The following is a 25,038-nucleotide window of genomic DNA, read 5'->3' on the forward strand; positions in this document are numbered from 1 at the left end:
GTCACCTGTTTGAACGCGGGTTCATCTGGTTTGAGCAAAGCTCACCAGCTTGGGCCCAAGGTCGCTGGCTTGAGCAAGGGGTCACTCATTCTGCTGTAGCCCCCCAGTCAAAGCACATATGAGAAAGCAATCAATGAACAACTAAAGTGCCGCGACAAGTAACTGATGCTTCTCATTTCTCTCCCTGTCTGTCCCTATCTATCCCTCTCTCTGTCCAAAAATAAAAACTCTTTGTTTTTAGCCTTTGCCATTTTAATTATGATGTGTTTTGGTGTGGGCTTTGTTGGGCCCATCTTGTTTGGGACTCTCTGAGGTTCCTGTACTTGTGTGTCTTTTTCCTTCACCATGTTAGGGAAATTTTCAGTTATTATTTTGTTAATTAGGTTCTCAATTCTTTGCTCTCTTTTTCTCTGGTACCTCTATGATATGGATATAGTTACACTTCATGTTATCCCAAGGTCCCTTCAACTATTGGCATTTTTTTAAGTGGGATGAGGGGAGCTTGGGAGATAGACTCCTACAAGTACCCTGACCTGATCCACCCAACAACTCCCATTTGGGGCTGATGCTCAAATCAACTGAGGTATCCTCAGCATCCAGGGCTGATTCTCAAACCAATTAAGCCACTGGCTTTAAGAGGGAAAGAGGGAGAGAAGAGGAAGAGGGAGAGAAGAGGAAGAGGGAGAGAAGGGGAAGAGGGAGGGAAAGAGAAGCAGATGGTCACTGCTCCTGTGTGCCCTGATTGGGGATTGAACCCATGACATCGCACACTGGGTTGATGCTCTATCCGCTGAGCAAACAAGCCAGGGACCCCCCCTTTTTTTGCTAGAAAAAGATATACCTTGCCTTCCAAATTACTGGTTTGATTCTCTGCTTCATCCAACCTACCATTTATTCCTTCCAGTGTATTCTTGATGTCAGATATTGTATTCTTCATTTCTGAATGATTGCTTTCTATGGTTTATATATCATTTTTTTATGCTTGCTATTTTTTGTTGAAGTTCTCACTTTGTTCCTTGAGCATCCGTATAACTATTGCTTTGAACTTCACACCTGATAAATTCCTTATCTCCATTTAAGTCAGTTTTTCTAGAGATTTCTTCTGTTCTGTCTGTCATTTGAGGCCTGTTTCTTTTTCTCCCCATCTTGGCTGCCTTTTTGTGTTTGTTTCTATGTAGTAGATAGATCTGCTATGATTCCTAGTCTTCATGGGGTAGCCTTATGTAGTAGGTATTCTGTTGGGTTCAGTGGTGCAGTCTCCTTGATCACCTGGACTGGGTGTTCCAGAAATATCCCTTGTGTGGGTTACATGGGCCCATTCTGTTGTAATTGAGACTTGATTGCTATTGGTCCATTTTGAATGGGATTTACCCTCAGGATGGCTGGCTGTGAGGCTCTAACTCGACCAATTTGTGAGCTCTTGTCAGGTGCTGATCACAGGAAGTAGAATTTGCCTCAGCTGGTTTGGTGTCTAATGAGTTCTCTTTTTGGATATGCTGCTTTGGAAGCTAATTAGATCTTGCTCTGCTGTCTAATGCTGGCCACTGGATGTGTTGGTTCTGGGCCTCTTGGGAAAGAACCTGGTGCAGGCCAATTTAAATGCTGCCTGCAACCAGCCCTCAGCAACATTTTTGGAGCTACAAGTGTTTCACAGTTTGTGCCTTCCCCTGCTGGGCTTAGGTGCACACAGGAAGGACCAAGATGCAAATCAAGGATGACTTTTCCTAGCACTAGGCCCAGGGGCAAGTCAAGAAAGTCCCAAGATATCTGAGATCCACCTCTGGCTCCTTCCCCCTTCTGGCTGCCTAGTAGCCTCGGTTACTGAAAGAGCCTCTGGTGGAGTCAGGAGGATGGGACTAGTGGATCTTCTCTGAGCAGGAGGTGCCACTCAGGCATCAGGGAAGGTGGTAGGTGTGGTCCCTACCTAAAGTCACAGGTCTCAGTCTGTCCTGGATTTTGCTCCAGTCTCAGCAGTGTAGAGCTACTCAGGGTTGGGTGGGTTGGGCCTTGGAGCCTGGAGTATGGGTCTGCTGCAAGCCAGGATTGTTCTATTGAATCTTCCATGAGGGGGAAGCACCAGTCAGATTCCTAGTAAAGTGGGGGGGGGACCTCCATCTCAAAGCCAGACAAATAAGTCACTGTCACCCCGAGTCTGTCCATAATGCTATTGCCTGGCAAAGGTCACTAACTCCTCATTAGGGCTTAATCTCCACTTGGTGGGGTAAGAAAATTCACAAGGATGGGCAACTGCTTTGCCCCAGACTGATGCCACACCGAGGAAAGTGATCCACCCAAGAATGATGTCAACTGCAGTGTGGGAGAATGACTCAGCACAGGGATGTTGGTAGCTTTCTCCCTTGTCTGTTCCCAGAGCCAAAACCCCCAGACTTTCCTTATGTAACTCTAGTCTGTATAGTACTCCCTTCACCAGAGCCCAGGGTAAGTGGCTGTGAATGAGATTTTGTGCATGGGCCCTTTAAGGGGGTGCCCACATTTCTGTGACCTCCCATCGTTTTCTGGAAGACAGAAATATTGCTACTTTTCACAGTAAAATGCCATGCAGGCACCTTCTCCCAGCTCTGATGCTCTGGGCTGGGGAGCCTGACTTGCAGTTTAGGTTCTATAAGTCCTAGGAGGAATTCCCCCCACAGTTGAGATATCCCTCTGGAACCTCAGTCACTGCTCATGGGATCAAGGTCAGCTCTTTTAGCATCTGCACCCTTCCTACCAGTCTCAATGTGTATTCTTCTGTGACTCCTTGGTTGTAAAACTCCTCTTTCATTTAGTCCAGGGGTAGTCAACATTTTTATACTTACCGCCCACTTTTGTATCTCTGTTAGTAGTAAAATTTTCTAACCACCCACCAGTTCCACAGTAATGGTGATTTATAAAGTCGGGAAGTAACTTTACTTTATAAAATTTATTAAAGAGTTACAACAAGTTAAAGCATATAATAATAATTAGTTACCAAGTACTTTATGTTGGATTTTCACTAAGTTTGGCAGAATAAATCTTTATACAACTTATTATAGTTAAATCTACCTTTTTATTTTTACTTTGGTTGCTCTGCTACCACCCACCATGAAAGCTGGAACACCCACTAGTGGGCGGTAGGGACCAGGTTGACTACCACTGGTTTAGTCCTTAGTTGGTTATTCAGGATGCTTGTTCTTAAATTTGGTTGAAACTCCCTTTTGGTTCTGGGAAAAGGCAAGTGTAACATTCAACTACCCTACTGCCATCTTGGATCTTCCCCTAGCTTTTCTAGTGTGCGCAGATTTAATTAGAATAATACTATAATTACTTGTTTGTAGTCTGATTCTTTCATATGACAATATATTATAGGCACTTTCCATGTCATTAACTATGCTTCTAAATTAATTTCAAAGGTTGCCTAGTATTCTACCATTTGGATCTTTCTAGAATTTTACATATTTGAATAAAATATTTATAAATAATATAATAAACATCTTTGTATGTAAATCTTGTATATACATCTGATTACTTACTTCAATTAAATTCTTAGGTATAGAATTGTTGATAAACATGTATGAATAAGTCTGTGGAAGCCTGATTATTTCCCATTTGGAGATGATTTTGTTGTCTTTCTGGGTACTTGCATGAATTTTTTCCTTTATTTCAAAGTTCAAAAGCTTAAAAAGATAATATGTTTCCACATTGAATGTTCTGTATCATATTTCCCAGAATGAAATGTAAATTTTCAATCAGCAAATTCACTTATTTCAGGGATACTTTCTTGTATAATATTGATGGACATACCTTCTTTCATTACTGAGCTTCTTCTCTATTTCAGGAACATCAATTAACCTCATATTAGATAGTCATTATCTGTCTTCCACATATAGTCACTTCTTTTTATTTGTCTTCATGTCTTACCCTTCATCTATATTCCTGTGATTATCCTGAGTGTATCTTTATAGTCATAATTAGGTTTTAGCTGATAGCTCTATGAATATTAAAATTATAAGAGAAAATACTCAGAGTCCTATACAGATTAAAAATACAGATGAAAACAAAATTACCTGGTTCGATGAGTTATGATTACTGATAATATCCTGGTTCATGCCCTTCAGACTTACTTTTGCTATTCAAGTTCTTATATATATGCTTACCTTTAAAAATGCATTCTTCCTAATTTAGTAATTCCATTCATGGACTTTATCCTACAGAACAATAATACAGCAATGCCAAGAGGTTTGTACAAGATGTTCCATTCAGCTTAGTTTATAAGAGTGAGAACCTGGAAGGAATCTGAATCTATCAGAAGAGGATTTGTTAAAGCTTGCTATATTCAGATAACACCACATAAACATTAGAAAGGGTATGTATATCTATATACATTTATTTGTGGGAATATCCTCATAACATATCATTAAGTGAAAATTTTGGCTTCAAAATAGCCCAAGTGGTGTGATCTCACCCATGCAAAATTTCTTATCCTAAATCCACATGTGTATATGCTCGATTAAGTAACAGTGTTAAGTGAAATAAGGCAACACAAAAGGACATATAGTATATGATTTCACGTATACGAGGTGCCTGGAATAGTCAAATTTATAGAGACAGAAAGTAGAGCAGTAGTGAGCAGGAGCTGGGGGTCTGAGGGGAGTGGAGAGTTAGTGTCTAATGGGTAGAGTTTCTGTTTGAGATGACCAAGTTCTGGAGATGAAGGGTCGTGATGGCTGCACAACAATGTTAACGTATTTAATGCCACCGAATGGTAAACTAAAATGGTTAAAAGGATAAAATTTAAGTTATGTATACTTTGAGACACACAACATGGTTAGGTCTGGCCAGGCAAAACTGCCCAGGGAAAGAGAAATCTGAAGTGTTCGGAACAATGAAATGGCATATATTTGAGGTCCCTGGGAGCATTTTTGGAGAGAGGGGTTAGTGTGAGTGACGCAGAAGAAAAGGTAAGAAGGTAGGGCCAGCAACATGGCATAGTGGCCCCTGGGAGAAAGAGCTGACAGGTGGGCAACTTTAAAAACAGAAATAGCTGTGGGTTTTATCAGGTACTTCACACCTTGCTTTTCTGTGTCTGTCCTCCCCAAGTCTTCAGTAAAGTTTTTGTAGTCCCTCACAGGTTGCATGAGAAATCGAGGGGGAGTATAAAGGCTTAGGGACTGCGTTCCTGGTGGGTGGGTGCAGGGTAGAGAGCAGAGAACAACCCCAAGGGACAAAGCATGAGTGAGATGAAGGCGTCAGCAGAAGGAGGAATTGGAAAAAGGAGTTACTAGGAGAGTTTAAGTCCCTCACGTTTCCTAAGAGTTACTGGGGCAATACTGGGGTTTCCTGCCATCTTTGAGAAGGGGACTGGTGCCATTTTTACTGAACAATTAAAGGAAGCTTGAAGGTTCAGGGCCGCCGAGGGGCCTGAGGTTGGTGTTATGCTTCTTGTCCCTGGGAATGGTGGTGCACAGCCCTCCTACAGTGGCCAGGCCCTGGGAACGCTGCTGTTGCCCGTGTCCTCCTATTCTGGTAGCAATGTGTTCTTTGGAGGGTGACAGGGCAGAGCAGAGCTGACTGCTTTAGTGGGAAATGTCTCCTGCTTGGAATTCAAACTGAGACTTCTTGAGTGACGACATGTAACATTGCTGAAAACAGTCATTTGTTTAATGAGTATTTCTTGCCCATGAATGCACAGATAATTCTTACTAGACACTTTTGTAGAATCTTTCTTAACAAACGGACAGATGCCACAGATTTTGAGGCAGTTAACATTATGACTCTTTAAGGAGATTATAAGCAGCTGAGAGCAAATTATCCTGTAAGCTACTCCGGTTGGCAAGATCTTGCATAGAATTTTTCACTATTAATCACTTAACCAGCATCATTAGAAAGGGGCTCTGAAAATAGCAGAATATAACTGGCACAGTTGACATGTTGGGCATGTATCAGACACAGGGTACATTTAGAAAAGAATGTAGTATCTCTATAGAAGAGTGGTGCTGTTTTGAAGCATCTGAAGTCCCAGGCTCTACAACTCCTTAAGCAGGTATGGGTGACTGGAGAAATTTACTAATATCCCAAAGGAGTTTCAAGATTTTCTCTCTGATTGTGCTCAGAAGAAATGCCTGAGCCACTTCCCAGTGTATGACTTGGTTTATACTGAACAGCCATTTTGAAAGATGCATAAGGAATTCTGATGTTGATGTCAGAGTGCTGTTACCATCAAGTGTCTAACCATCAAGTCGTAGGTTTTGTTGTCTGTACGCCTCTGTAAGTAGATGACAGCTGGCCCTTTGGGGTCAGATTGGAAGAGTCGACCCACTTCATCATGGTCTGCCTGTGGACTTGGGCAGGGAAAGCTTACTGACATGGTCTGATCCAGCCTCCTCTGGGAAACCCGTCAGAGAGCCCCTGACTGGACCTCAGGGACAGTCATGTGGGCAGTTTCTCGTCTAATGAGGTTGGAGAGGCAAGGACCTCATGAAAGGGATTGAGAAGGCTGAGTTTTCTTGAAAATCTAGAAGACATACTGAAGCACCAACATGATATGGAATTCATTATTGCTTGAGCTCTTCCAGGGCAGGACCTCTCACTGATTTGCTCATCACTGCACCCTCCACACTTAGCACACGCCTAAAACACATCCATTTCTGAATGAATGAACTGAAATTCTATTGCTGGTTCCTGAACTTCAGAGTGGTGGTTCACAAACCTTAGCGTGCATCAGAAACCCTGGGAGGGTTTGATAAAACATGCAAGGTTGAGGCCCAGAATTTCTGATCCAGCAGCAGGTCAGGGGCTGGGCCTGAAACATACATCTCTAACAGGTTCCAAGGCAAGGCTGCTGCTGCTGCTGGTTACCTGACCACACTGTAGGCAGCAGCGCTTTAGAGTGAGTGAGAAATACCTGGGAAGCTTGTTAAAAAGGTTGACCCCCTGCACCCAAGCCCAGAGATTCTGTTCCAGTTGGTCTGGGGCATGGCCCAGGAACCTGCATTTTAACCAGCTCTGCAGATTCTGGTGCTTTGTCTCTAAGCACATGGTAAGAAACACGAATGGTTCACATCTCTCTGATTGAGAATGTTATCAGAGTCCCCAACCGCCCTTTTGGAAACCAAGTAAGGTTCAAAGTTCAGTGGTAGCCAAACCCTAGCAAGCCATATGCATGAACAGAGATACAAGGAGGATGCTGAGTGTGAACTGTTGCAGAGTAAAGAAGTGAACACGAGGCCACCCCATGTAGGAAGGAGAAATACTGAGAAAAAGCAGCTGGGCACAGATTCAAGCCCTGTGAGGCACGGATGGAGGGAGGGGGCTTGAGCCAGAGTAGTGGGCAGCCACTGGCGGAGGTGGGGGCACAATGCCAATGAACCAAATGGATCCCAAGGACAAAGACTTCAGGGACAGCTCACATTTAGATGGCACCTGAAGGTGGGACTTCAGGCTGGCCAAGGGCTTTGAGTTGCAGCATGCTGGATTGGAAAGGACCCTGGAGTTCACGATGGTCTCAAGAGCCCTGAAAGCCCAAAGGGGTGGAGGGGAAATGTCCAGCCTCAGCATCAGGCTCTCCAGTTTTCCGGGTCACTCTCTGCCACTGGGCACATACAGCTACCCATCTGTTGTGTTCTGCACATATCTGCTAGTGGCTGATGGATGGCCTTTTGGAAATGTAACATGTGCCACCCCTTCCTGAGAAACCTGCCAGCTGTGTGTCTTGGGCTGGGTTCTCCAGAGGCAGGCAGGTATTCCTTCCGAGGTGAGGATTCCTATGCAAGTCATTTTATTAGGAAGTGTTCCAAGAAAGACAGGTGTGTGTGTGTGTGTGTGTGGGGGGTGATCAGGAAGGGTAGGGGGTCAAGTGTGTGACACCAAGCAGAGTCCCACAGTAAGTAACTATGGCTCAATTCCATAGGGGAGCACCTGAAAAGCGAGCTGCCACCCTGCTCATCAGTTGTTGGTCCAGGGTAGCTGCTGCTAGACGTAAATGTGTGGGTGTTTTTGCTTTTGTTCACATGCACAGGCAGGGTGGGCTGCAGGGGCCCAGGGTGTCTGCCCACAAGGAGACACAAGTGCCGTCTGCTGCGGGTGGAAGTAACTGGAACCAGTGTGCACAGCTGGGGCTCTGACAGTGTGCTAAACTGTTTCGCTTTGGCCAGGCGGCTGATCTTCTCCAAGCCTCATAACTTCTTAAGGCCTGGCACATTCTATTTCTACTTGTATGGTTTCTTTCAAGACTCTAAATTGCTAGAAGATCCTTATTTATGTTGTGGCCAATTTTTTCTTTGTTACGTCTACCAGCTAATCCAGGGTCTGCCCTCTGTGGCCACAAGATCATTTCTGTCCACTTTTGAAAGTTAAAAATAGTGATCATTTAACCCTAGAGGGTCCTTTTCTCTTAGCCTAGTCTCCAGCCCCTTCACCTGCTCCCTGTAGGAGAAAGAATGTTTCCAGCCCCCACCTCCTTCTGGCTGGCCCCTCTGGGCATTTCCGGATTTATCTGAGAGCCTCTTAAAATGAGGTATCCAGACAGGAAGTTGGGGCTACACGTATCTTCTGATGTTTGTATTCAATCGTGTTCTTTGGGAAAATGTGTTGGTTACCTCTTATGGGGTACAGAGGTCACACAAGCTCACAATGTATTTTTGCTAATATGACCAGTCATGTGACATGAGGCAGCGGCCACTAATTTTTCCCATCTGAGCCTCTGAACTCTGACCTTCCGGAGCTAGTGGGCTTTCTCTGTCTCTTTTCTTTTCTTTTTTTTTTTTTTTAAATGTTGACATCACATTTGTAACAACCTGTTAATGAGAATAATGAATTCAGGATGTAACAAACTACTAAGAATCCTCTGTCACACTTTTTAATGCACCAGAACCACCGGGATGGCTTGGTAAAGCACACTGCTGGGCTCCACTCTGAGTTTCTGATGTGGTAGGTTTGAAGTGGGGCCAAGAATTTACACTTCTTAAGAAATTCCCAGATGATGCTGCAAGGTACCACTGAGAATGACAGCTCTATTCCATTTCCCGGCTCCTTGGGCTCTGGTGTTATTAATGTTCAGAAGGCTTTAGCCAAAGGAGGGAGAAGGAAAAACACATCTGTTGTATATACCAGTGCTAGGAGCAGTCATATATACGTACATAAAATCTAATTTTAACAGTGCTATGTGTGTAGAGTCAGTATCCACCTTTTAAAATATAATAAAATGACACCCATAGGATTTCAGTCACTTACTAAAATCACATGAGGCAGGTCTGAAATTGGAGCCCAGGTCTGTCTGACCCCAAAGCCCAGTCCTTCCTCACTCACTACAGTGCTTCTTATGCTGTTAGCTGAACTAGAATGTCAAAATCACTCATGATTAAAACACACACACACACACACTCCCCTTGAAACTCTTTTGCTTCAACTGCCATGTCACAAAGATAAAAAACACTTCACATATACACAAAAAAGGTCTTGGAAGAGGGAGAAGAAAACATGGGACTTGTTCTCTACCCCATGTCTGTTATTTTGTGTAAACATATTTTCACAATTAGCTTAGTAATGTGTCAATTTCTAATAATAGGCTCTCCAGGGAGGTTGCCAGAAGCCATGTGTTGGAAGGAAGCATAAAGGAGCCAATAATGATATAAAGTGTTAACCTGCCAAAACTGTATCCTAAATATCAAACAGGCACATTTTTGTTTTATGGTTTTAAGAAAAGATTCTCAATGCTATTATTATATATAGTGTTTTTCTTCCTCAGAAGTATATTACAACATGGATGAACCTTGAAAACATTATGCTAAGTCAAAGAAACCAATCAGAAAAGACCATGTATTATTCCATTTAGAGGAAATACCCAGAGTCTATACAGATAAAAAGTAGATCCATGGTTGCTTAGGGGTTGGGGGCTGCTAATGATAGTTAAAGGGTCTCTTTTGGGGATAATGAAAATGTTCCAAAATCAGGCTCTGGTGATGGCTGTACAGCTCTGTAAATACGCTAAGAATCACTGAACTGTACACTTTAAATGGGTGAACTGTATGGTATGTGGATTATATCTCAATAAAGCTGTTACCAAAAACAGTACAAGTGCAAAAATATTTTAAGTGCCCCTTATACATGGACATTCATAGTTTTGGATTTTTTTAAATGCATACCATTATTTTAGAGGTGAGAAATATGGAATATATGTTTGCTAGGTAGGGACAATTCAGGGAAAAGTAGAGTCCCATGGCTAACTAGCAGTGTCACCTGGATGGGGCACGTGAGGTGGGTGCTTGGAGGACTTTAGTTCTAGGTTCTGTTACAGGAGGTGCAGAGATATGGAAGGGATCATTGGCAGTGGGTCATGGTCCTGACAAAGGGTGGAGGTGGGGTTCAGGGCAAACTGCGCGGTGGGGTGTGTAGCTGGGCCTTCAGCAGAAGCACAGCCATACAGACTGGGGCATGGTGAGGCTGCGGGGGGACCTGGGGCCACATCTTCCTGGCTGCAGCCAGCCACGTGGGGCTAATCTAGGGAAAGGCCTCCAGCTGCAGGGCAGCACCAGGGTGCAGTGGTCTGGCCTTTTCAGAAGACTTCAGTCCATCTAGACTCCCCAGTTCAGGGCCACTCACAGTCACCCACTTTATCCCCAGGGATTTTAGGTCATGGCCTTACCAGGATGTGTCTTCAACCCCAACTATGTGAAGGTAAAAAAGAGAACTGGAGAGAAGGAAGTAACTGTCCCAGTCAAGTTCCTCTTAATAATCCTTGACTCTTCCCAACGATATTGTCATTCCCTGTATCTGTTCAACTCAACCTTACTGATGCCAAAGACTGTGAGAGGGGCTGGAGACAAAAAGACCAAGAAACAGTCTTTGCCCTCAAGGGGCTGATAGTCTAAAAAGGGAGGTCAACTCGTAAAGATCATTTTCAACATAATGATCAGATTCTGTCACATCTGCACATCATAATGCATTCAGGTTGGATTGCAAGGCCAGCTTCTAGGTGACCCAACTGAAGATACATCCCTACCACAACTAAAAAATTACATGCTGAAATGTGATTTAACACACAATATCACACAGAAATTAAAGCACCGATACTTTCCATGAACATTACTCAAAAGACAAAAATGTTCTTGTATGAACTGACAGTTACATTTTCTAAACAAGACCTTGTAAACACATCAAATATGAAAATTTCATCAGGTAACACAGTTCATCATATCCTCAATGGCAAAACATTAAGGTGGCACGCTGAGCCATTGATGAACACATACTTGCTATGTAAAATTAGACTGTTGACGTCAAGAGTTTCAAGTTTTCCCTAGCATCTTTATTCTCAAATGGGACGTTTTGAATTCAACCTGAATGTGTGGTGATGGAAAGAGCTGATTCGATTTTGGGGTTAAAAATATGCTGTTTGTTTGTTTATTTATTTATTTATTTATTATTTTTTTTTTTCTGAAGCTCGAAACGGGGAGAGACAGTCAGACAGACTCCCGCATGCGCCCGACTGGGATCCACTCGGCACGCCCACCAGGGGCGACGCTCTGCCCACCAGGGGGCGATGCTCTGCCCCTCCGGGGCTTCGCTCTGCCATGACCAGAGCCACTCTAGCGCCTGGGGCAGAGGCCAAGGAGCCATCCCCAGTGCCCGGGCCATCTTTGCTCCAATGGAGCCTTGGCTGCGGAGGGGAAGAGAGAGACAGAGAGGAAGGGGGGTGGTGGAGAAGCAGATGGGCGCTTCTCCTGTGTGCCCTGGCCAGGAATCGAACCTGGGTCCCCCCACGCCAGGCCAACACTCTACCGCTGAGCCAACCGGCCAGGGCCAAAAATATGCTGTTTAAATAGCTGTATTTAAACTTTATCACTAGGGAATTTGTTTTAAGTAAGTTGTGTTACACTGTTTTATTTTTATCATACATGAGGTCACATAATGTAGTGGGGAGGGAGCCCTGGATTCTAGTCCAGACTCTGTAACTCAATATCCAAGTCACCCAAGCAAACTGTATTCTCTCTGGGGCTCATCTGCCACATTTGTTTAAAAAGAAAACCAGGAAACTGCAGAGTCAAGGGAGGTTTGGCTAAATGAACTCAACTACCCCTTCTAGCAAAATTCTATTAGGTCGAGTAAAAGCCACTTAATTTCACCACATAGATCTATGCACAGTGAACCAGACTGGTATTTTACTTCTGAACTAAGAATTTTAGTGCTTAAAACAGGAAAATCAACCATGAACCCATCTGGAGTTCTAACAGATGCAAATCGGGGTATTTTTAGACTCTGAAGTTTTAAGCAAGCCCTTAACCTGAGCCTCTGCCTACATTTTATAATTTGGCTAATTTAAATCATAAAGTAGTTCCATCTTTGACAAGAAAGCAAAACCGTTTTACCAGTATTTTTATGCACTTCCAGAATTACTGATAATTGGAGACCTTGTAAGTATTGATGGCATATCAGGCAGAAAATAATAGAATTTTATTCTTCCTCGGGTTTTTTTCCCCCCTCCATGAAATGTAACCCAACCTGTTAGAAATGCAAGTTATTTCAGATACGCTCAAAAGAGTCACTTAAAACAGATTGCCAGAGGGATTGCATTACGAAATAGAAAAAGCCATTCTAGATGAAAGAAAAATACAGAGTAGCCTTCAAATTGGCAAGAAAAGTTGCAGCCATTATTTAGTTATTTAAGGGCAGAATGGAGAGATGTTCTCCTAATGACTCAAGATTGGGGTGATTTTAGTCATTTCTGTGCGGCGTGCATCTCATAAACACCGTGAGGAGGGGCCCTTGGAAACTCCAGCCTCTACAGAGCTCTGCATACTCACTGCCCATTATCTCGTTATGGCATTGAAGATGCAGCAAGCAGTAATTAGACCAGAGCCTGGAAAATCAGGCTGAGGAACTGGAACGAATGATTTTCTTAAAGCAAGTGGTCAAAGGCAGAAAACTTAAGTCACCCACAATTTCCTTGTCCACTCTGCCAAGAGATGGGCCAGGCAAGGTCCAAGAACAGGAAGGGAGAACTCAGCTGTGGTCAGGGAGCAGGAATGGAAGCAAATTCCCGAACGCGGAATGCGAGACAGGCGGGAAAAGAGCTGAGTAGGTCAGCATCTCGCAAGGTGAGTCCAGGTGAGGGGCGAGTTCCCCAGCGCCGCTGGCTGAGGGCGCAGGTTTGCCTGGGCGTGGTTCCTGCAAGTGCTACTCTGCGTGGAGCCGCCTCCCGGGTGTCACCGCGCAAAGTCGCCGCTTAATCCCTGCTCCCGCGGGATTAATTAGGACCTCTTTAAAGCAGGGAGCCGGGAGCCAGAGGTTTCTTTCCTGGGGCACCGGGGGGGGGGGGGGGGTCGACAATCCTCCAGCCCAGCCAAGCGCCCCTCCCCAAACATCGCTAGACACAGTGGCCCGGGAAACTCGAGCCTGTCCAGTGAACGCCTCTCACCAAACCCCAACTGGGTTCCCGGAGTCAGTTTCCAGGCCGGGCCGCTTCCTCCAGTGTCCGGGCCCTCAGTTCTCGGCCAGCGGCCGGGACGCGGGGCGGGGCGGGGCGCTCAGGGGAGGCCGCGGCCGCGCGCTATTCCTGTCCCTGTGAGCTACCCGCCTGTTATGTGCGGCGCCCAATCACACCCCCGACAGGCTACGCTGACCCGCACTCCCCGCCCTAATCCCCCAGGCTTTGATTCGATCCTCCGCGCGGAACAAACTCACCCCCACTTCCTCGCCCCGTAGCCAGTTGTCCCCGGCCCTCGCGGGTACCCACCGAGCCCGTGTTCCTCGTCCACCCCCGGGAGGTCAGAGCCCTTGCCTGGTACTCCCAAGACAGCCTGAGCCGGGCCACATCTACGCGTCGGGGCCGTCGGAGACCCAGCACCCTCGGGAGCCGGTCCCCCCCGCTGCTCAGCCCTTCCAGGTGATGGTGCGCGGCCACTGCGGGCCCTGGTGCGCAGGTGTGGGCTCCCCAAACTGGGCCGGGGAGAGGGCTTTGGGCAACGCGCTGGCAGCCTCGGTAGCCGCGGAAACCAAATTCTGCATCCCCCAGAAGACTCCAAACCCTGTGCCCTCCACCACTAGGAGCTGGTGCAAGCTGTTCCCCGACCCAATTGGCTCTGAGAGGGATACGGGGAAATTTGCGAACCTGGATGAAGGAGCCCCCAGCTTTAAGCTGAGCAGGAAAAAATGGGCCCCTGCTAGGTCCCCTGAGGCTTGCGCTTGGGGCCCTAGGATGCCTCCGGCCGCGCCCGGCTGGCCTCAACCCCCGCCTGGCCGCTTCCCGCCCTGGGCATCATGAGTTACTTCCTATCTTACTGCAAAGCTCACGGCGGCGCACTGCTCACCGGCTACCAGGCCCTGCGCGCCGAGGGCTTCCTGTGCGACGTGACGTTGGAGGCCGAGGGCAGCGAGTTCCCAGCGCACAGGTCCCTCCTCGCGTGTTCCAGCGATTACTTCAGGGCCCTATTCAAGAATCACACCCGAGAGTCCCGGGCACGCGTGATCCACCTGCACGTGCCGTCGGCGGCTGGCCTGCAGCGCCTGCTGGACTTCATCTACACCGCCTGGCTGCCTCTCTCCATGGACACTGTGGAGGACACGCTGGAGGCCGCCAGCTACCTGCAGGTTACCGAGGCCCTGGAGCTGTGCGGCCGCTACCTGGAGCGCCTGCTGGCTCCAGAGAACTGCTGCTTCGCGGCCAACGTGGCGGCGCGCTTCGGCCTGGCGCACACGTTGGACGCAGCCGAGCGCTATATCGTCCGCCACTTGCGGGAGCTGCTGGCGCGCGGCGCGGGCCCCGTGGGGCTGCTGGAGCTCAACCCTACGTCCCTGAGGGCCGTGCTGGGTGCCCCCGACATGGCGAGGGTGCCGGAGGCCCGGCTGCTGGGCCTGGCGCTGGCCTGGCTGCGCCAGGAGCCCGAGGCCGAACGCCTGGCCCACTGCGCCGCGCTGCTGGAGCGCATCCGCTTCGGCCTGGTGCCGGCCGCCGTGCTGCGGCGCGTGTACTCGGGCTCCGGCCTCGTGCTGCCCGCCCGTGTCAAAAGCCTAATCATCCAGGCCCTCAACTACCACACGGCGCCCTCCCGACAGCCGCTCCTGCAGGGCGAGCAGACCAGCATCCGAAGCCCGCAAACCCGCATCTTACTGGTCGGGGGGCGCAGGGCGCGGGAGGCGGTGACAGAGGAGGTCGCGGTTCCCCAGGGGGCTGCCAGGGGCAGGGCCGCCGCGCCGCAGCCAGAGGAGGAGGAAGAGGAGCAGTTGGAGGAGGAAGAGGAGGACGACGAGGAGTGGGAGCTCACGCAGGACGTGGTGGCCTTCGACGTGTACAGCCACCGCTGGCGCAGCCTCACGCAGCTACCCGCCCCGCTGCTGGGGCACAGCGTGTGCGTTGCGGGCAACTTCCTGTTCGTGCTGGGCGGGGAGGGCCCTCCCGGGGGCGCTTCCTCTCCCCAGGACCAGAGCCTGTGGGCGGTCACGGCCCAAGCGCACCGTTACGACCCGCGCTTCCACGCTTGGACGGCGGTGCCCGCGATGCGGGAAGCGCGGGCCCACTTCTGGTGCGGCGCGGTGGGCGAGGGGCTGCTGGCCGTCGGGGGCCTGGGCGCAGGCGGCGAGGCGCTGGCCTCGGCCGAGATGTATGACTTGCGCCGGGACCGCTGGACGGCGGCCGGGGCGCTGCCGCGGGCGCTGCACGGTCACGCGGGGGTCGTCGGGGACGGCGGGGTCGTGTACATCTCTGGGGGCAAGGCAGGGAGAGGCGAGGGCGGCGCCAGTAGCCTCAGGGACATGTACTCCCTGGGGCTCGGGGAGCGGGCCTGGAGGAAGAGGGCGCCGATGGGCACAGCCCGCTTCGGGCACCACATGGCAGCGCTTCGCGGGGCGGTGTTTGCCTTTTTAGGGCGTTATGAGCCCTTCTCGGAGATCGAACGCTACGACCCCGCCACCGACCAGTGGACTAGGCTGCGGCCGCTGCCCTACGACCGCTTCTGCTATGGGCTGGCGGTGGTGGAGGAGACAGCGCTGCTGCTGGGCGGCGTCAAGTGGCGCGAGTCGCGCCAGGTGCCTACCCGCAACGTGGTGGGCTATGACCTCGACCTGGACCGCTGGGAAGACATCGGCTGTGCGCTGCCCTGGGCCTGGAGCGGCCTGCAGTGCGCAGTGCTGCAGCTGGTAGAGGGTGGGGACGAGGAGAGGGAGGGGGAGACTAGGGAAGCCCCAGATTTAGTGTTGGGTTTAATGGGTTAGGGCAGTTCCAGGTGGACAGAGGAGAGGTCGTGCTTGAGCCGGTTTACAGAGCAACAGGAGGCCTTCTTATAAGAATGGGACTCTCTGGGAGCTGAGTGGCTTCTGAAGGTTAAGGAGGCACATAAGGGTTTAGCTAAAGAGGAACATTTCGAAGGTGAGACAGGAGTCAAATAGGAGGATACATGAGTCAACTTCAGTGAGCTGGGGACTTCTGAAAGTCTCATGCTGGGCTAGAGATGGACTTTTGAACATAAAATATGACCCTATTTTTCTTTTTATAGTTAAAAGTGTATCCCTAGGTGCTAAAGAGTGATTATGTTTGTGCCAAACAAAGAAACAAACAAAAAACGCCAAAATGGCCAAAAAATGTACAACTTATATATAAGATCCAGGAAATCTTTAGCTATAAAGGCTGTGATAAATATTCTAGAGGATGGCGTTACCTGAATAAATAGAGAAGGGAAAGTGTCTTGGTTAAACAGCATGAAATCATTTGAAGGAGAAATATGATTTTATGGTCCAGAACCGTGGTTCTGCGTGGGTTTAATATAAATATAAAACCGAGAAGGAAAAAGGTGTCTAAGAAAGCGCCTTTTATTTTTGTATAAAAGTCACCTGGATTAAGTTGTTCTGTCCCTCATCCTTACTTACCCCTTGTCTGCTCTTGCCCTGACTTGAGGCAGCTTTCTGCTTTTCCGTTTTATTTTGGCAACCCTTAGCCATAATAATCAGGCTCCTCGGTTAAGTGGAACATCTAACAAAAAAAAAAAACAACCAAAAAACATCTCTTTCTTTCATCTGCTTTAAATGTTCATTCGGCAGACAGGCTGTAGGTTAGGTTTCAAAAAAATTACAAACATTTTTGGTGGCTCCCCCTCCTCCAATTTTCCCAAAGACTCCAAAAGAAAGGACAGAGGCGCAGGTGAAATGTTCATTTCAGGGAAACAGGACACCAGCTTGATTTTGCAGGGACTCAGAGAAGGTGCTTGTATACTGAACAGGTGCTTCTGACTTGGACCACCACTGGAGTGGCCAAGTTAGAACCCCTAACTGGGGAGGGGCACAGGGAGGGGTGGTGGCTGTGTGATTGCTTCACAAAGAAATATGGTGAGAACTCTGTAGGAAGAAAGTACGTGCTCTATAAGGATTCATTAAGAGTTGAATTTATTTGACTTCAGTTTACAGTGCTGACTCTCTCCTAGGTTTGAACTAATGCAATAGAATGTACAGATATATAGTGTTAAAGGTCTCTTTCATGCTAGGTTAGCCACAAGTCTTTACAAATTCATTAGTTTAATTTTTACCATTTAAAACAACAAAGCCAACTTTACAAAAGGGAAAGCTGCTTAGTAGCAACACAGCTAGTCTTCCCATCAACTGCTTGCTGTTTACAGGGCACTTCTGGCCACTGTATTCATGACACATCCATCCAGGTAGAGACAGATATTTTTAAGAGAATGTACACATTTGGTCTAGTAAACATCAACACGTCTAAATACCTGTAACAAGCACACTTCATTTTAGGACAAGAGGGTTTCTGTTTGTTTGTTGGTTGGTTTACAGATACAAAATCCCACAAATTTAATGTGTCAATATTCATGCAGTAAATAAATGTTTTTACAAATAGGTTTTTTTTTTAAATGATAAAAATATTACACTGGACCCAAAATTCCATACAAACATTAATACGTGATTTCTCATCTATTTTGACTAAATACAGGATTACTGAAAATGTGCTGTAGAAAGGCCACTTTCCTGTACAGTTGTGCAAAGTCTGCAAAACGATAGTGATTCAACGGTGGTTTCAAAAGCAAAGAAAAATAGCCCCGCTGGGGAGTTTTACTTTCTCCTCTACAGCAAAAAATGTTCACTGGCAAATATCTGAACTCTTAGAGATGAAAGTACATTCACTGAGCTGTACAGGCAACAGTATAAAGCTGATTAGAAGAAGAGTTTAGGATATAGAATAGTAAAGGAGGATCCCTTCCTCCTGAAAAATAACAAAAACCCAAAACAGCAAATTGTGACTTGTACGTTATGCAGCCAGACACTAAAAAGCAGCACAGTCATTATCATGCTGTGATCACTTTCAAAAACGAGATGCTCAGAAGTGGAAATACATGAAGAGGACTTTTTCATAGACTTCATCCACTCCAAAGAACACTTCACGAAGCCAGGAAAAGCCTCTCTAGTTTCTCTCATGTAATTTAATGTAACAGATCTCTGAATGGCCGTCATCCTCTTGCTCTTCAGGAGAGAGGTATGTTTTCTTTTCCAACATTGTTTTCTATAATGACTTATTTGATTTCCCTGCTTGAAGTATAATTCCATAAGTTTAATTCATGGACTAGCGGGGAAATTGGAAACTAATTGGAAAATTGATTCATTTCCATTTATACCTTGTAGTTTTTTTTTTAAGAGTTGGAGTTTTAAAACATGAGTTTGGGCTGAAATTATATATATATCTATATATATATATATATATCTCTATATATATATATATCTCTATATATATAGAGATATATATATATATATCTGTTAGCTGCCTTTCTGGGTGAGTTAAGGGTGTTTTAAAAAAATCTACTCTCAAATTCCTCTGTACACAATCAGCATATCATCACTACAAAAATAAAGTAAGATTTAAACCAAGAAAATAAAGCAGCTCTATCTTCAATTTTGGTCTTAGTTACAAAAACATCTTACAAAGCTTTGCCCTGATACACCGTTAAGTGTCCCCATGGATTTGGAATAGTATTCCCATTAACCAGCTTTCACAAGTTAATAGACTTTTAAGACGAACATCATATACCTGAACTTTTCTTATGTTGATGCTTTTCTATTTTGCTTAACTCTTGTAGGCGTGTCTACATTTCACAAAAATAAAACTACAGCATTAAACTTTGTGCAATGTTTAAGAAAATCCTTAGAACATTTTAATAAATATAAAAAAGGTTTAAATTCTTTCCCACCCATAAGGATGTCTGCACCTGAAAAAATGTGATTTACTTTTCTTGAAGTCTTATTTATATAAAATTAACTTAGAGGGAGAAAAGATGACCTTAGATAGAAAACTGCCATTTTGTGTGTTTGTTTGTTTTTCTCTACTTGAAGACCACCTGTCTTCAGAATAGTCTGCAAAAGTTAATTTTAAGTCAGTGAAGACAGTTGATTTTGCACATGGTAAACACAAGCTGAGCACTAATTGCATATAAAATATACAAATGCTCATTAAAGACAATGGCATTATGACCATATATGGTTTATATCATATAGTTTGGTAACACTGAAGTATAGCTTGTCATGTGTCCCACACATTGCTATAAAACTACCGTATATACTTGTTCAAAGGACCAGAAGGTACCAGATGGCCTGAAGGCAAAATACACCTACACGTGTGTTTCAATGTATGAATGAGTGTGTGCTAGAGAGGAAGTGATTACATCTACTTCAGAAGAAATACTTAATGGGTCATTTGAGGTGGTGCTTTGACAGATATCCAGGAAAAGATCGAGGTACATCTGTTTCCACTGTTGGAATTCTTTAGATGTCAAGTCTGGATTGTCTAGGACTTTGTCGATAATGGCGACCTCCCCTTCTCTGGCCTGAAAAGGAAAAGGATGTAATAGTTAAGATGCAGACAAACTTGTTCAAGTTTAAAATAAAAAGTTAATAGGCAAAAGAAAAAAAATCACCCAAGAAGCCCCTAAGAAATGGCTCAGGTATATCCAAACTCAGTATTCAGACTCAAATCCTAGTGTATTTTTTTCTATTTTCCAAGGTAGGCCTTGTATTGCCCACTCTCTGGTTTATTTTTTCTCATTCAGCATCTCTGCCTATGGAAATCTTCCTTATTTTTTTTTTATTTTTTTTTTACAGGGACAGAGAGGGAATCAGAGAGAGGGATAGATAGGGACAGACAGACAGGAATGGAGAGAGATGAGAAGCATCAATCATCAGTTTTTCATTGCGAGACCTTAGTTGTTCATTGATTGCTTTCTCATATGTGCCTTGACCACGGGCCTTCAGCAGACTGAGTAACCCCTTGCTTGAGCCAGCGACCTTGGGTCCAAGCTGGTGAGCTTTTGCTCAAACCAGATGAGCCCGCACTCAAGCTGGCAACCTCAGGATCTCGAACCTGGGTCCTCTGCATCCCAGTCTGATGCTCTATCCACTGTGCCACCGCCTGGTCAGGCGGAACCTTCCTCATTTTTTAAGATCCAGTCCAAATGCCTCTTATTTCTTGAAGACTTCCTTCAACTTGGAAAAAAGGTTCTCTCTTTCATCGATGCCCCTGTAACACTTTATCTTTGCCATTGAGCAGACTTCTCACATTCTACTGTGAGTTACTTTTACACCTTCCTTTATCTTCTACTGTGTGGTTAGTATCTGTTTTTAATGGGTGAAAGGAAGGGGCAGGGAAATCTAGGGAATGTTCTGCAAGAAGTGGGAAAAGGGACACGTCTGGGCTAGCCAGACTCGAGAGGGAAAGAGAGCCATGTGCCTACGCAGTTGCTCCAGTCCTTGGGGACAGATAGCAAGGCTGGGACCAAGGATGTGTTGAATGACCCTGTGCTTGGTGAGGGGCCTGTTAAAATTCCAGAAGCCACACAGACAAACAGATACACACGGGGCTGCGGGGCTGCTTGGACTGTTGTCCTTCCCTAATGGGAGAATTCCATTTCCTATTAATTTCCAACAGTAAAAAGTATTGGTAAAAAAAAAATGTGTTTTTACCAATGAGGGGCATTTCTTTTCTTTTTTATTAAATTTATTGGAGTAACATTGGTTAATAAGATCATATAGGTTTCAAGTATACATTTCTATGATAAATGATCTGTATATTGCATTGTGTGCCCACCACCCAAAGTCAACCCATCTTCCAAGGGATATTTCTTTACAGTGACTTGTCATCTTTCTTTGCCCCAGAGTGTAGACAGAGCACAGCATCACATACATGGTGATTCAACGATACTCACTGAATGAATCATACTCTTTGCTACTGGATGAAAATGTTTCAGGGAGTCCACAGAGTATAAAAGAGAGTGGTGAGGGGCTGCGAGAGACAGGGACAGGAGTAGGTCTTTAAAATATGTGAACCTGACCTGCTGTCCCAACCAGGCAGTTTGCACCTGAATTGGGGGTGCAGGGTGAGGGTCTGTTAGGTGAAAGGGTACAGATACCTTTGAAGTAGGATTGGTCACCAGAATTATTCTTACAAATAGTACAGCTTTTTTAAAAAAATTTGGTCTTAGTTGGCAAAAGGCCTTTAGGTTATCCCATGGATTTGATAGGGGAGCCCAAAAGTTAGAAATTTGAGTTCAGTAATAGTAGCTTTTCAGTTGTAATGAATAGGAGCTATGTAAAGGTTAGGAAATAGTTAATCTGCTTGTTGTTCTCTCTTAATGGCTCCCTGACCTTTACTTTGAAATGCAGTTTATGTTGAGGTACCTGACAATCGGGGGAGTTTAAATCACAATAGTTGTTTGTAAAAGCCTAGTCACAGGATTTACTATGAAAAGTTAAGGCCTATATATTAATTTAAAACTTAGTTCACCAATCTTAAATCTTTACTATGTATCCTAAGAAAACAGGGAGTCTTTTCACAGATTATTCCCAGAGGGAAGTGGTCCCAGAGGCGCCAGATCTCTCCTGTTCCTGCGAGAGGCTTGACCCTGGCTGTCTTGAAGATTTACCAAGGACACCAGAAAGGACTGTGTTCATTAGGCCTGTGCTATATTAGAGGAACTTGCAGAGATGTTTTTGCAGCTGAATGCCCACCTCCTGAACATTGTTATGTAACTAACTGCACGGACTTTTTACTTTTTCCCTCCTGAACCCTATAAAACCTAGCAGCATTAGGAGAGGGTTAAGGCAGCTTTGCGGGAAGGACTCCACTGCCTTCTAGGGTACTGATATTTCTAAATTTAAGACATTCTTATACACTCAATGTGGTTTGTCTCTTTTGATTGGCTGTCATGAGCTGCCCCGAACCCAGCTGGTTTAGGTAACATATTTGCAATAGAATTTGCATGAATACTAGTTGAGTGTTAACTTAATCTGAAAACTTGACTGCCTGCTACAGGAGGTTTTTTCAAATAATGCATTTCCTATTTTACCTTTTTGGTATTCATCTGTGTTTCAAAATCACAAAACCTCAGCAATATACCATGAATCTGAAATATTTCCCAAAGGAGACTTTGGACCTTTTGCTCTGTACGATTGTTCTTTTCTGGTTTTGTTTTTTCAAGAATGCAGGGCCTGCTTGCAGTGGAGTGTGTGTGGCAGGCCCCCTAGACACACACAGCAAAGGTGCTCACTTTACTGCCTCCTTGGACTTCCTGCCTCTGCTTCCCTATCCTCCCCACCTCCTCCCCGATCTGGGATTGGCATAATAAGAAGACCAGAGACAATGTAAGCACTTCTGGAAATGTATAAAGGAAAGTAACATGTGAATTGGGAACTGATAGTATAAACAGAACAATTATAAAGTTTCTACATGGGACATGAATCACTGTGGCTTCATTCCAAATGTGCTTCAGGAAATAGTCCCGAAATATCGCAAAGCCTTTTAGCACCCACCACTGCATTCTGCATGCATGCTGTGTTCTTCTAATAACTATATTACTTACACTACATGGCACATTTATCTTAGGAAAATGAAAGACTGAATTATAACACCAGCCTTGCATTTTTGGGAAAAAAATTAACGACATCCTGTTTTCTCCTAGAACTAAGTCACATAACATTTAGTCAGTGCTCTGAGGTGTTAATGAAAAGTCAGGATTATTTCCTCTTTACCAATACACTTATTATGCTACGAGAACAGCTAGGCTTCAGATTCTTCCTGTTTATCTATCCTCCCTTGCTCCCCACCCCCACCGCCCACCCCATTTTGTATTTCTTCACCTTAGAGTATCTGGTAATTGCCTTTGAGTTCAGGAATAAATCTCTTTAAAGGAATTTCTCTTTCCATTTCCTATCTTACCTTTAAAGTGCTTTTGAGAATTCTCAGCCTGTGCAGTTTTTCATTCATCACAGGATCATTGCATCTCTTTATAAATGATAGCTTGTATTCCATCTTGGTGGAAATGCGATGTTCTCCCAGTGGTGACAGATTGGCTTGCTCCAATGCTCTGTATAAATCTTGCAGTGAGTCTCCTAACTTTTCTTCCCAAGTTTCACCTGTAATGTCCAAAAAAGAGAGATATGAATCCAGTGTAATAAACAGCTATTTGACACTCCAAAAATCTATTCAAAAAAATTAAAGAAAAAACAGTATAATGAATGATTGGAAAACACTCTATTACATTAAAAAAAAATCCCAACAAACCCACAGCTGCTAGTTTTACTGTGTATGGTTAGGCACAGGCAGCCAATTGTTTTAGAATGGTCAAATAATAGGATGCTTTGATTAACAAAATATTCTCTTAATAGCAAATCACTGTAAATCTCTTTAGCCCATTAAGTTAAGAATTAGAGTACAAAAAGTACACAACACGAAAAACAATCCTGCACATAATTTAATATTATAAAACATTAAAAATATCCTTTATCATTATATTGGTAAGCATAGAAATACTAATTAATAGCTCTCTCCTGATTTAGCAATAAACTGAATTTTACATTTTTCCAGACTTAATAAAATGGAATGGCATCCACTGGAATCTATTTGATTATAAAAATCTTCCAATACTGTGCCACGAAGGATTACTAGGTTTCATGTGACTGCCATTATAATGCCTGCCACATTGGAAATATAGTAAGTGATCATTATCAATAATAATGATTTAATTAAATGAAATCTGGGAATGTTTATATGCAAATTAAGGAGAAATGTGGTTTATACTAAGAGAAGATACTTAGCATTTGTAAGACCTGGGAAGAAAATACTCCAATGAAATATTTTTGAGAAAAAAAAAATCTTAGACTGGTTTAGGAAAGGACCTTAGATCTATTTGAACAAGTCAAACTCCCATCTTGTTCTTTAATTGCCTGAATATTGGTGTCATATCTTTCTCAACAATGACAAACAAAGATGAACTTGGATTTTACTGTCGGTGGTAGATAGGATTAGGGCTATATCACGTTTCCTTTAATAGAGAGCCAGAGTCCTATTTGAGGAGTACTAATTGTATTGGCCCAAGGGTAAATATGGAATGCTATCCATTCTACCAAAGTCCATGTGAGTATTTTAGGCTTTCTGACATAGTTCAAAAATACTCTCTAATTGCTAATAATAATAGTTAATATTTATATGTGCCAGCCAATAGGGTTAATACTTAATTTTCATAATCTCATTTAATCATTACAACAAAAGTAAGAGTAGATCTGTTTGATTTCCATTTTATAGCAGGGAAGCACCTTGCTGAAGGTCATGGAAACTGGTGGCGCTAGGATTCCAACTAGGCAGTCTAGCTCCAGAATTCATGATTTTAATAAGAATTCAATACTGCCAATTTTGTCAATAATCATTTGAACTGTGTATTTAGCAGTAAGTGTTAATGAATTTACAAGACTCCCTTACAATGCAGCATTCTTAAAATTTGCTTTAGAGTGTACCTGAAACCACCCCAAAGCTCACAAACATAGTAGTGAACTTAAAGGGATCACTTTTAGAATTAAAAAGTAGCTTCCTTTAAGTTTCATATTCAATTTTTGGCTTTCCTGCTGAAGGTAGCAACTATTGGTTGATATGGTAATTGAGTCTTCTAATTGGAAAGTTGCTTGTTATCATCAACACATGCTATTACTAATTCTATGAATTTTAACTTTCTAATCACCTATCTACATTAGAACTATAATCTAAAAGTACAAAAATCCCTTTACATAACAGCCTTTAAATTCTCTGTTGGCTCATCC

At 44.6% G+C, this 25,038-nt stretch overlaps 2 protein-coding genes across 5 annotated transcripts in view; one reads left to right on the forward strand and one right to left on the reverse strand.

Annotated features, from left to right (window-relative positions):
- Positions 1-12,967: 12,967 nt before the first annotated feature.
- KLHL34 (kelch like family member 34) lies at positions 12,968-18,027 on the forward strand. Of its 2 annotated transcripts, none has more exons than XM_066248702.1 (2): positions 12,968-13,067; positions 13,619-18,027. In XM_066248702.1, exon 2 carries the CDS (start codon positions 14,230-14,232, stop codon positions 16,177-16,179), a length of 1,950 nt encoding a protein of 649 aa, XP_066104799.1. In that variant the 5' UTR covers positions 12,968-13,067; positions 13,619-14,229; the 3' UTR covers positions 16,180-18,027. The 2 variants fall into 2 exon arrangements, with proteins under 2 accessions (XP_066104799.1, XP_066104800.1); XM_066248703.1 differs by having other exon boundaries at positions 13,675-18,027.
- A 688-nt stretch (positions 18,028-18,715) lies between these two features.
- The window catches only part of CNKSR2 (connector enhancer of kinase suppressor of Ras 2), a 257,480-nt gene continuing 251,157 nt past the window's right edge, over positions 18,716-25,038 (reverse strand). For all 3 annotated transcript variants that reach the window (XM_066248700.1, XM_066248697.1, XM_066248698.1), the window contains 2 exons: positions 23,165-23,361; positions 18,716-19,781 (listed from right to left, as the gene is read on the reverse strand). In XM_066248700.1, the coding sequence (XP_066104797.1) occupies positions 19,566-19,781; positions 23,165-23,361 (413 nt within the window). In that variant the 3' untranslated portion in view covers positions 18,716-19,565. The remainder of the gene's footprint in view (positions 19,782-23,164; positions 23,362-25,038) is intronic.

Source organism: Saccopteryx bilineata, chromosome X (assembly GCF_036850765.1).
Source record: "Saccopteryx bilineata isolate mSacBil1 chromosome X, mSacBil1_pri_phased_curated, whole genome shotgun sequence".
NCBI classification, from domain to species: Eukaryota; Metazoa; Chordata; class Mammalia; order Chiroptera; family Emballonuridae; genus Saccopteryx; species Saccopteryx bilineata.

Bases quoted from the DNA above. Each gene is read 5' to 3' on its own strand.
- KLHL34 (XM_066248702.1), top strand. From the start codon at position 14,230: ATGAGTTACTTCCTATCTTACTGCAAAGCTCACGGCGGCGCACTGCTC.